The 13,472-nt window shown below is 37.1% G+C and overlaps 1 protein-coding gene across 50 annotated transcripts in view; it reads left to right on the plus strand.

The window, feature by feature from the left end:
- LOC137285016 (ankyrin-2-like) overlaps positions 1-13,472 on the plus strand; it is a 184,514-nt gene that overhangs the window by 96,820 nt on the left and 74,222 nt on the right. For 35 of the 50 annotated variants that reach the window (XM_067817140.1, XM_067817150.1, XM_067817144.1 and 32 more), the window contains 3 exons: positions 766-990; positions 2,886-3,076; positions 4,096-4,113. In XM_067817140.1, the coding sequence (XP_067673241.1) occupies positions 766-990; positions 2,886-3,076; positions 4,096-4,113 (434 nt within the window). The remainder of the gene's footprint in view (positions 1-765; positions 991-2,885; positions 3,077-4,095; positions 4,114-13,472) is intronic. The other 15 variants (XM_067817149.1, XM_067817138.1, XM_067817145.1 and 12 more) reach the window with 3 other exon arrangements.

The raw sequence follows: 13,472 nt of genomic DNA on the forward strand, positions 1-13,472 counted from the left end.
AACCACTGTAGATACACATAGAAAACGGGTTAATTGTGAAGAAAGTGAGTACATGTTCAATTGTGAAGAAAGTGCATACATGTTCATGGCATGTTGTCATTAACATGAATTTGTTGTCTTTCATCATCAAAGAATATTCTTAAAACATTTAAAAAAATATTAAATACTAAAATATGAGTTAGAGGAATTTCAAATTCAGATGATTGAAAGATTGTTTTTGTTTGGAATCTGCCAATGTGGCCCAAAAAGCTCAGTGACTAAACATGAGACCTTGGCCTGTTTGAATTATTTCAATATTTGTTTACAGCTTTCCTTATCATGAGACCGTTAGACATGATCAAGTTTATGGTTACTCTTTTATCAATTCTCTTTGAATGAAAATGTGAATCCTTTTGTTAATGTTGTACCATTTTTGCATGTTTATGAAGAAAACCTTCAGTGGAAAATGTGTAGGTTTTTTTTGGCATAAGATATATATGACATAGAATGAAATGCTAAGTTGTCAATTTGAATCTAGATAGAGTTAAATACTTGTTCAACTTCAAAATACATGATATAGAAGATTGGTAATTATATTTCAACCAGCAACAGTCAGTAATCTCAAATTTGGGGAGGTCTGGAGGGAAAAACACATAGAAATATTATAATTTTGTACATGCGTACAAGAAAAAATGTGCACTGAAGGTTTTTACTAGTGGTAGATCCTGCTTTTTATGTTTTTTGGTTTGTTTCTGTGTCTAACATTTTTGTTTTTTCCTGCACTAGAAACAAGATTTAATGTTCAACGAGGATTTGTATGCCCGTGAGTCCCTAAAATATGGGAAAGAGGCTTCGCCAATCTATCGTGATTCGGCATCCTCTCTGCAGGCATCGCTCTCTCCTGCCTCGCCTAAATACATGGACGTCGTTTACCAAGGCGATATATCTGGCACTAGCAGTCTAAATGAAAGTTTCAAACAATACCCTGATGACTCTGTCTCAAACAAAGAGGTAAACTATCAAAGTGAACATGACATCATCAGTTTTCATGCCAATGTCATATGATAAATATTGGTGATGTGGAGATCAGTGAAATTGACTGAATCGGTGTTAGGTGGAAACTATATAGAAATGGTTGTAAAAGCAGATTGTGCTATTCAGTGAAAGACATGTTTCACGCAATCTCACATAATAAGGTGTGCAAGGTTTTTTCAGTGCTAAACTTTTTCAGGAACATCTCTTTAACTGGTTGTGAAAAGCTTTAACTTGAATTTCAATGGCATTTTCAAAGTGGAAAACAAATAAACTTCCACAGAGTACTGTCCGTACTATATGAAAAACAAATGCAAAGATCGCTGTATCCTAAAAGTGTAATATTACAATACCAAAAGATGATTGATGGAATTTTTTGTAAAATCAAACATTTTTAGACTTTCCTTTTAAATATTTTTCAAACTCAGGAAAATTGTGTTGAGAAGGTTTAATATTTTAGAACTCACCTAATTTAGAATTGTCTAATCACAGCATTGTCAAATGTTACTGTAAAAGAAACCATGATTGTTTTGTTTTTTGTTTTTTTGGTGTTTTGGTGCATATGTTTGAACACATAGATAAAATTGTGTGGATTTGCAAACTTTCTTCAAAGACAATGTGTGTCAAGGTTTTAGAGTTAAGCTTTGAGTGAGTCAAGTTTTATGCCGCTTTTGGCAATACTCCAGCAATATCATGGCAAGAACACCAGAAATCGTCTTCACCCATTGTACCAATATGGGCAATCAAACCCGTGTCTTTGGCGTGACGTGATTATGCTGTGCCACTGCTCCCTTTCAACTCAAATAACATGTGACAGACAGAATCGGAATTAATACTTCTTGGTTTGATATAGACATGATCGACAGATATCGGTTATCACATCTATGGCTGGATGCCTGTGAGCTACAATTTGTCACACTGTTAAGAATAGTACTTTAGTTAAGAGGATGATTTCATAAAAACACTTTCAAAGTGCTGACTTGACAAAGTATAATTATCAGCAATTACTGAATTTCAGCACTACTTCTTTTTTAAATTAATTTTACCCAGACATGAATAAAAATAGTTTCTCAGTCATACACTTTTGTATTTTTGACAATGCTCTTGTTTTCACAATGTAGAAACCAGTATATTCTAGGTTTTGTGTAGGTTTTCCACTGATTCTCAATATCCTTTGAAATGGTTGTCTTTTCAAGATGATAGGGACAATATGTGGTTTATTACAGAGCAGAGCTCAAACGTCAGTAAAAGCCTTACGATTTACGTCAGTACAGAATCACATATCAAATATCATTCTTTCACAGAAATATTTCTCATTCTGGATGACAGATTAATAAGTATCCAAGATTTGGAAAAAAATCAATATTTTATTACATCTTCCGCTTTTGTGAAGTTGGCGACACTGCTATTTTGGGTTTCATACATGATTGTATCTAAGGGCTATTATTATGGACTTGCAGACACATTTGATAGGCAGAGGTAATGTTGAATCTGACATCCAATTACATTGATTTTTAAACTGTTCCTGTCTTCCACTGAAGTTTGCATGGAGCTGCATGATTTTCAGACCATAGTCCTGTTTTAACACTGCCAGTAGATCTTTTTTTTCAGGTGCTTTTACTGTTATCTATTGTAATTTATTCAGATTTGTACTAAATGTTGTTTCAAATTATACTTCTTCCAATTTTTTTTTTTTTGCTTGTGTTTTTCGTGCACTCATAATTTAATCTTAAATAACAGTGTTTATCAATTTCAAGTTTTTTTTCAGCAAAATTGTACTTCTTTTTTTATGAATGTTAAAAGGTTATATTCTTGTTTTATAGTTTCGAAAAAAGGCTGCCAGGAGACACATTAACCGATTTCTCTGCCCACAGGATTACATGGAGGCCCAGATCACAAGCTCTGCCTATGCCCCTGCCTATGCCACGCGCCCTGACAATCGCTACCAGCCAGGTACAGCGCCCCAGGGAGAGGCAGCTCGCTACAGCTCATACAGTGGGTCATCATTCAGCACCAGTTTCGATCCGGACAACGTGCCTGTCGACAGGGCACCTGTTTATTCAGGGTAAGTAAACACCCAGGTGTTTATCACTAACATAAACAAATAGCATCAAGTGCATGAATGATGTTACTGGGATGGATGATGTCCTTATGTTTTCTGCTTCTAAAAAAAGTAATGAAAGAATCTATCAAACTGGGTGTTAAGTACATTTTATGGAATGGTTGTGGATATTAAATGGTCTGGGATGAGATAAGGTTTTAATTTCCTCATAAGTGATATGAGTTGATATTGACATCAGTGTCATGTATTATTATTATTATTATATGGAATCATAAGTATGGCGGAAATATACCTTTCAACTTTTGGGATGTTGCTATGTGTTTATTTATAACAGAAATGTCCTTATCACAGTTGAGTAGTATTAGTAAGTGGTATGTTCAAAAACAAGAACAAAAGTAAGACGAAATTAGTAATAATTCCTTCTTGAATTAACACTATTAAAAATCTGTTTGTTTGGGCTTTTTAAAGTAGAGTGTGACTTTGTTGGAATAAATATAGGTAACAGATTACTAATATCAGACCCTGAACTGGGTAACATTGGTGATCTTGAAGCATTATCAGACTTACTACAGACAAGGGAGACAACTCCTGGAGACTTGATATATGAACAGACATTAAGGCCTGATGATTTTGTCTCAATATATTTATGCATGAATTTTGCATTAAATGTCGAGTATGGCATACCTTGATATTACTGAGAAGCTTTTGTTGCAAATAATACATTGAATAAATATAAGTCTGTTTTATTAGAAATTTGAGGAATGAGGAACTTATTTTCACACAAGGGTATTAATGGTGTCATTGGGGGTGTGATCTTGCGATATTAAATCAATAAGTATGGTGGAATATATACCATTTATATCCCTTTACCTAATCATGTCTCCAAGAGCTGCCTTACTTTTATGTGGATGTGTTTAAGATGCATGGTTTGAGAGGATTTTCTTTACAATAATATTTTATTTGAAAAACCTGCTTTATTAAAGTATTTAGCTCACCTTCCTCCTGTTTTCCTTCTCCAATAGCAAACTGAAATGGAAAAGGTAATGTTGCTAGTTTAATGTCACACCCATCTCTAGATCCCTAGCTCTCTGTTGTGACCTCTGTGTACCGACATTGCTGTGTGTGAACTGTTATAGTATAATTAGAGAACCATCCCAAGGTTTTACGTGGCTCATCTATCTCTAAAGTCAAATTCTATAGTTGCTGTAGATTCAGCTTATCTAATGTTTTTTACGTAGAAAAACATGGATTTTTTTTTAATTGACTGTCTTTTAGTTGTCAGATTCACTTGAATCGGTCATATTTAGAAAAATTAGTTTAGAAAATGACATTGTGAAATTTCAATTATGGCAACCTTAGGAATCCAGCTTGATAATTTTTATATATTTTTTTTCACTTTTAAGCCTTCTTGTCAACTGAAGTTTAGTTTGAGTTTGTGAACATTTTTAGCATATATACTATGACTGTTGCCTGCATTAAATGGTAGTATTTGTACTTGAGATGGTGTCACCTAAAAGTGATTAGTTTTAGTATTTTTTTTAAGCACATGTATATAGCATGCCTTCTTGTTTTGCATATTGATTTTCTAGTTTATGTATTTGTGAAATTTTGAAAAAAAACAAAACGGGCTTATGTTAATTTGAACCAAAGAATTCAGTTTGAGTACAGCTAAGGTAAGAAATAAATTTCTGGAGTGATACAACTTTCCGTGCATATATGGAACACCATTTTAAGATGACAATTCAGGCTTGTTTATGTATCTAGGTACTAGTTGTTGTGACTCCAGCTCTGAACATAAATATGTCTGTTGTGCTGTTGATATATCCAGTGTTGCCTGTGTGTTGGTTGTGTGTATATCATACACGAGATCCCTGCATATGTATATATCATGTGTTTCATGAGTCAATTTTGAATGATGCAAACAAAATGTACTTTTCTTTATGTACTCCTTTAACTTAAATCTGCAACACCCCAGCCTTTGTGTCCAAACTGTCAGCTGATAGTAGACTGTAGCCCTGTGGGAAATGAGGTCTCTTGTTAAAACAGTTGACCCTTGTTCAGTTCCTGTTCGCTCTTTAGGGGCGGTGGGGTAGCCTAGTGGTTAAAGCGTTCGCTCGTCACGCCGAAGACCCGGGTTCGATTCCCCACATGGGTACAATGTGTGAGGCCCATTTTTCTGGTGTCCCCCGCCGTGATATTGCTGGAATATTGCTAAAAGCGGCGTAAAACCAAACTCACTCACTCACTCATGTTTGCTCTTGTGATGGAGTAGTATGTTGGATTTGTCTGTGCAGTCAGTGGCAATTTGAAGTACTGTCTCCGTGTCCGTATTCAAGATTACAAATAGGGTCTTAGTTAAGATATGTCAGCTTGAAGCCCATAATAGAAAAGCAGAGTAAACAATATTATAATTGACATTGATGTTCACCTTATTGTCTATGTATCTAAAAGCCAAAACTGGTTATTCCCTTGTTTTTTTTTCTGTACCTTTTTGCATTTGAAGAACCCCAACTCCGCATGTTTCACACTTGTTTTGTTGATCTTTAGAGTGTGTATTCTGCCAGTATCAAGAAGAGTGTTTTTAAGTGCATGGAGGGTAATTGTCATATTTCCACCCATATATTTAGGAACATGGGATAGAGATCAAGCTGCCACTGGAAATGGCTTTTTCTCTTTTTGTCCTATTATTACACTTTATATAGTCAATATATATATGTATATATTAATAAACTGCTCTTCAAACTCCTAGCTGCATGGATGGGTTTGTGATCAGGCTTTTTAGTTTATGGTGCAGCGTTGTCTCTTAGGCATACCAGGAACCTTTTGCTGTTTGGTTCAGTTCTCTTATATCTGATCTTGAGAGTTTATCAGTAACATGGGTTTTGTGAGTTTCACCATGGGCATGAGTGGCCCTGTCATACGTCACCGGAATTAGCTGCACAGACATACCCTTCTTAATCATTGCAGACACCAGTGATTGTGGATTTGAATCTTGATTGTTTGTAGCTTTGTCTCTTGTTTTCAGCTCTCAGAATACAAAAGGCTAACCTACTGTTATATAACTGCTGTTCATTTGCCTACTCAGATTGTCAGAGTGACAATGCCCATTGCTCAAGAATACAAGATCTTTTTGATGTGAAACATTTGGATAGAAATATGAAGATGTTTACTGAGCCACCAAATCATACATAAAAATTTTGATCACTGGTTAGACTGCTATCTGAAGCAGGTGGGGCAAAGAACACATATTTGGCAACTCCTGGCGAATGTCTTGCAGAGATTTGGACAGATTCCAAGGAAAATTTGGCAGTGGGTCTAAAATTCTAAAACATTTTACATCAATGTCTTATCTCAAGTTCATAATAAGAATTACAGCACTTTCATAACTTTGCTCTGAAAGTTGACAGGACTGAGTTAATATATAGCTTTTCTCTTCTGTTAGATCTGTGTTTGTCCTTGCCTGTAATTGGATGTATATGTGCATACACTAACTTACAGACCTGGGCCTAGATTTTTATATTAACTATGTTAGCACTAAGAGAGTATCGAAAGTCACTGCCGTATACCATACATAGCCCAAACACTGCTGACTGAGACAGCATTCCAGCCTAAATGTATCTTGACATGAATACCTCCATTAATGAATAAGGTGATAGTTACCAGAAACAATTAGGTCGTTTTCCTACAGGAAGTTAATTTGGTGCGGTAGTGTAAATTACTTTTCATTATTGTCATCAATCACCTCATAGACAGGTGACAGCTATCAAACCAAACAGATACAATCTTCCTATATGCCCTCACAAAGACTAGTTACATGAGAGTGGCATGGAGGCTGCTTTTGGAGTGTAAGATGACTGTATTAAAGGTTATGGCTTTCCATTTGGACAGAATCGTTTGACTCTAGCAGACTTGAAAAGCAGGAACTCCATCGCTGTTGTTATTATTAGTAGTAGTTATTCCAGTGCCCCCATCTAAATACCAGACATTCCCAGGAAATTAGTGATAGTGTTAAGGCAATGGACTCTGTACATCTGACTGTAGGTTGAGGAGGTTTCTAAATAGTGTTTGTCAAGGTGAAGGTTGTTCTACATTAACTGTTACACAATGTGATTTGCTGTAACAGGGTAATACAGTTTTAAGCTCTAGTCACCCACTCACTCATAGAGGGAGTTGTGATTTCACTTGAGGTTAGGGATATAGTGTAAATCTTTCTGATTGACCTTTCTGACCTAACCATTGTCAGATTATGCCCAGAGGTTTGCCATATTGGAACCTCTCGGATTCACTCTTTTGTATCTGCCTTGTTCACCAATGGTTGCCAAATATGCAGTCTGCATGTAGGATGACAAAATCACATTATAGTAAACTATTACATTCAAATGTTTCTTTGTTTTTCCCATGAATTATGCAGATGGTCTTTGGAAATCAATGGAATAACATGATTGAATTTGACTTTGTGGAGCCATGGGGGCCTTGTGGTTAAAGTGTTCACTTGTCACACCAAAGTCACAAGTTCAATTCCACACATTGGTGCAATGTATAAAGCCTATTTATGGTGTCCCTCAATGTGATAATTCTTGAATATTGCTAAATATGACTTGAAAGTAAACTCACTCACTCATTCAATTGATCTTGCATTTTTTACTGCATCTAAATTGCAACTGTTTCTGTTTGTTAATTTTAACAATTTCAAATATTGCCATAAGCTTATGTATGTCATTAGAATTAGAAATGTTAAATACTTGCAAAGAAAACAGAATTTTGTACAAACAATAAGAATCTAAGTAAAATAAAGACTTAGTTTAAAGTAACCTCACAAAATGACAGGCTGTCAAAACATACTGAGGCCACAATATATTTATTTTAAGACTCATTGCAGAGGGAGAGTGTTGAAAGTTTACGAATAAATTCAAAATGATCTTAATAGGATCAGGGAAAAAAATTATCTTTAGGAGTATTTACAACAGGCTTGAACAGAAATCAGGTTGAGAGGAAGCATGTTTGTCCACGCCCGCTTCCCTGTATTTGTTAAGCCCAGGATATATATAGCATAATGACCGGAGACGTGGGCAAGTGTGAATAGCTGTGGCTTGTATGGGGATTACATTTTGCACAGATTGCATTTTAATTGGAAATGACTGAATTGATAACTTAGTAAACTGATGCATATTTTTTTAGGCTTCAGATTGGTTTGAATTGGTATTTATATTCTTTGGCAGATGTATTGTTGTTTGCAGTTATGAAATCTGGTTAGTCTTAGAATTGTACCGGTATCAAGGCATTATTGTGCATTGTCTTTGACAATCACTACTGAGCTATGTTTCACTGGAAAATATTATTGTATAGCTCCACCTTTCAGAGAAATAATTGGTATTACTGATGTAGGCACCAATGTATATTCCACAGTTAGCCAAGATCGCAAACTGTCATTTTCTCAAAAGTCCCTTTCTAGTGTCCCTTTACACTGGTATTGCCGGAATATTGTGAGAAGCTGGTAAAACTATGTTTGCTCGCTCGCTCACTCACTCTCTCACTCACTCACTCACTCACTCACTCACTCACTCACTCACTCACTCACTCACTCTGCTTGTCATACAAGGCAACAGTATAGGTCATGTGATCTTGCTCTAGGACTTTGTTGACATGGTCATTGCTCCCAAACAATTTGGATCATTGCTCATGACATCAATCACTGGATTGTCTGTCCCAGACTGTGCTCTTTACAAACCTTGTCTAATGTCAGTGTTAAACTGAAACCTAAAAGAAAACATGAGTTTTCATAAATATAAATGAGTGTACTTTTTGTACCACTTCCACAGTGATTCAAGAGGAATGAAGCATTTCCAAAAATAAATGTAGACCTGACATGCATTGAGAACATGTTAAGATTCCCCCATCCTCTTCCACCAGAGTACAAATACCAGAATAATACATTAATTACTAAGCTCCATTCACTTCTTCCTTAAGAGGAAGTGTGTATTTGACAGTATAAGGCGGGACTGAAGCAGTAGGATGGCGTGCTCCAAGGTCGCCGTTGGGGATGTTGTCTGTGGTGAGGTTGTTGACTGTGATGGATGGGACCGGGATGAGGATCAATGTGGGGATGGAGGAGTTTCCTGGATACAGTGCCTCATTATCCAGAACCAGAAAAGATCCATGTTGTAGAAAGTTTGCAGTAATTTCCGAAATCGATTATTATCTGAATTATGTCATTTCTGAGAGTTTGAGAAACAGCTTGTCACATTATCATTATGTCATAGGATGGAAGCTTTGAAAAATACTTGCTGAATGCAGAGGGAAGAGGGAATGTGTTGTTTGTTATTTAGATGTTAATTTTGAAAGGTCTTTATGTTTTCATTTAAAAATTATTATTTATTTAATATTAAACATAATACAGCTAAAGGTGACCTGGCTATTAAATTTGCATTAAAAGCACTATTGACTAAATCTTTGCAAGGGAAGAAACATTTTTTTAGAATTCCTTTAACGCATGCCGTGTTGCTAAGTGTCAGTGCATACATAAACTAGCTTCAGGTAAATCCATTCTTCAACCTCAAGGAAGTTCCTGTTTTAGAGCTGTAGTGGTGTTTTTTTATATGATTTAACACAATATGTCACATAATAATGATAATATTAATTAGTCTCTTACCTTTGATGCAAACTCACTTTCTCCCCTTATCTGATAATGGACTGGTCTATTTAGATCTCCCGGTACTGCATACTTTATGTTGCGATTCAGACAAGCAGATAACTGTGAAGTTGAACAGGTTCAGACAATCTGTCAACCTGTCCTAGGTCAGGGGTCAGGTGATCGTAACTGCATGCTTGTAACCTTGAAATTGGGAAATCCAGCAAGTAAGCACGTTGTGAAAAGACCGGTGTGTGGAGTACCGCCAGTATGGGGGTTGTTGGATTGCCTGCCAGGTAATGGAGGTGATATTGCTTAGATGATGATGCAGATGTTGACATTTATGATAGTGTGAATGGTAGTGAAACTGTGGACAGATAATGGACATGGCTCATGTCAGGTAGGTTATGTGAGACTTGTCAAGCTTTACTGTTCAAGGAAGGAGCTTGCTGGTTTGAAATCTTGATCCAGGCACACTAACAGCTTGTAACCACAGACTCAAAGCGTCACTGAGAGTCTGTATAATATGTGTCTACTGAAATATAAGCTATCAAAGTTTGTGTATGCATAATCACATTCTTGATAACATTCTATTTTATGAATGTTATCTGCCTTGGTACCTTCTTATCTCTAGCCTGTGATAGGTTCAGAGCACACATAATATGTAGGCTGATGTACATTGAGAAACCTTGGCACATGATAATGATTGTTAGATCCTCATACAGAATCTTTTTAATCAAAATGAGATGTACCCACATAGAAGACCTGTCCAGGCCCTGAAACAAAGTTTTCAATCAAATGTGACAATTTTAATAAACATAGTACACAATTTGCAATTGAGTTAATAGGTACATAATTTTTTGTTTTATTCTAGGGGTAGTGGTGTGGGTTTTTTTAGAAATCAGACTCAGGAAACTTGAATTATGCCCCTGCCCTGAATTGACTTCAGTATTTGCCATGGTCAAGATACAGGCATGTTGCTATACCTCCGTATTGCTTTGGTTTGAGTTCAGATTGTATCTTTTAATACTGAATCACAGTGAGTCACATGTTGCAGTCGGCAGAGCAAGACAGTGCTTGTTTGTTACATTGACTTTCCAATCATTGCAGGTTTCATGCAGTAAGATTTGAACTGTGATGAACTAGATTCCCTTGAACCACTAGTTTCAGCAGTTGGAGAGGCAGTCATGCCATGTATGGAATAAAGTGCCGAGTATATAACTCATCTAGGGAAAATCAGACTATAACTGCTACACAAATGTGTCTTTATTCACAGACTAGTGGCCTGAGGACTTGCAGATAGTTGTGAAAAGTTGAAGGGTCAGTTTGTGTAGACTAGGGGATATAGCCTGGGGTAAAGGGAGGTGTGAAGTAATGGGGGTACATGGTGTCTGTTTTTATTGGGGAGGGCGAAAGGTCCGGGGGATTAGTTGTGTGTGTGAATTGAAAATTGTTATTTGTTACATGTACCCTTGCTATCCAGTCATGTTATGATAGTACATGTTGAGAAGACAATCTTGTTGATAACATTTCTGTGTGGAGGTTGAACGGTTGTATGTTATTAGTAGGGTTTGGGGTAGAGAGTGACAGAGGGAAATAAGACAACGGGTAGTATAGACTTGAATAGGGTTGGAACAGAGTGGAAAAGATCATTAAGACATGGTTGGAGGACAACATTGACTTTAATCTTTGCAAGTCTTTACTGAGCTGTATTCTATAGCATTTCTAAGTGGCTCATTTCAAGCCCTCTGTTGTAAGGAATCTGATGTAAGTTAGGCCTGCTGTAATCAGTGGGTACCACTGTAACAGGGCAAATTGACAGGTACTGATGAGGGCCTCTGAATGCCTATCTCAGAGGGGGTGCCTGATGCATCCAGGGGAAGGGGATGGCAGGGTGTGTGGGGGAGTCTCTAATGGTTGAACCTAAAGTGATAGAGCAATATTTGTCGTTTCACATCAGGTCTGTTTCTAACAATTCACAACATTAGCAAGTCATATGAGAATTGCACAGCCATTTTCTACGATCTGAAGGCTGAATATGTTGGCTATGATATAACATTGAAATCCTGATGTATAAATACCACAGTGTTATCTTAAGGTATTCTTTAGTTTTCAGTAATATTGTTCATTTCAATAATATTTTGCTTACCCTCATTCCTGTCGTAATTGGTTCTAGATAAGAAAAGTTTGTCTAAATATTTCCCCACGGGTGCCTTAAGTGGATGTAATTGTTTACATACACACCTTAAGTGGCTATAATTGTTTACACACAGACTTATGTCTACCATAATCCAAACCTAGTTGTGCTGACTTACAGCAGGTAAACAAGTCAATGTGCATTGTTCTTGTACAGGCAGACACAGGCTACTCAAGGAGTAAGGTGTTGGAGGTAAAAACTAATGGACTGATCCAAAATAGGGGTGACCAGGTAATAATGTCAGAGTGAGGGATTCCTATCACTGCAAGCATTGATTACATTCCTGTGCTGCACATGTTCACTGGGGTAGTTGGACCAACCTGAGAAGTCTGCCTTAGCCTCTGTGATATTCAGCCATCTTTGATCAGGGAGCTGTAGAAAGACTGGCAGCAGCCACAGATGGTCTGACTACTCCTCACCCCAGTCCAGAAGGCAGCTCTCAGGTGGTCAGTGAGGCTTCTCTGAAGCCTTGTCAATGCAGGTGGACTGTAGTGGTGATAAGTCTAGTGGGAGACTGGGTTTCCAGCAGAAGTGAAGAGCTCCACCACAGAAAATCTGGCTGTTCAAGTGTTTAGAGTCTCTACCGTCTTTTGCCATTGATTCTTCCATCACACTGCATCATGATAATTGAAGAGAGGTATTTATTTTCCATGACAGACTCTGCCCTCCACTGCGATGCTGTTGTAGAACCTGCATGAGAGATGTAAACATGGATATACCTAGAGTTTGATCTTGTGTATGGATTCCAGTTTTTGGCTGTGCCTGCAAATGGTTTCCTCCATCGGGTGACCCTTGTTATCCGATATATTTGCTGTTCATTTTCCAATTCATATGATTTGTAAATATGATTGCTGGGCACAGGGATTAGTACTTAAGTTCCTGTTGCCAGTGTGCCTGACCATGCATGGCAACTTGTGTTAGTAGCAGACGACATATTCGACATATTCGTTGGATGTGTTACATGAAGTGATGCAATGGAATTACATCACATGTGATTATGCCCTCTACAATGTAATCATGCATAATGTTGTCTGATCACAGCATGTGCAGAAAAATGGATACTGTATCAGTGCATGTATGAGAGGTTTAAAGTTCATTGAGGGATGCCTTGTCTGTTGATTCACGACACCATGTGTTATTTGCAAGGAAAGAGTCTGAAAACTAACACAATGTTCAAAAGGTAAAAAGAGATAGATTTTACTCAAGGGGCATGACTTAATGTGATGTTTTGAGCAGAATTGCTGGAATCTTACAGCTGCCGTCTGCTAAGGATGTTGATAAGATGGATTTTCAGTGAAAGGAATCAAGGAAAGAAGTCTCTTCTCATGTCGTCTGCATGTTATATTAGAATGATGGAGTTTTAGTGAAAAGAACCCAGGAAATAGGTCTCGTCTCTTGTCATCTGCATGTTGTATTAAAAAGGTGGATTTTCAGAGAGAGGAGTCTTGGAACATGTTTGAGGCGTCTGCTTGTCATATCAGTAAGGTGGATTTCTAGATAAACATCTCAAGAGGAATTTGATGAATTCCTCATCAAGACTTGAAATTTATGTTACTGTCCTGGAAACCTCTTTG

Source organism: Haliotis asinina, chromosome 5 (genome assembly GCF_037392515.1).
Source record: "Haliotis asinina isolate JCU_RB_2024 chromosome 5, JCU_Hal_asi_v2, whole genome shotgun sequence".
Lineage (NCBI taxonomy): Eukaryota > Metazoa > Mollusca > Gastropoda > Lepetellida > Haliotidae > Haliotis > Haliotis asinina.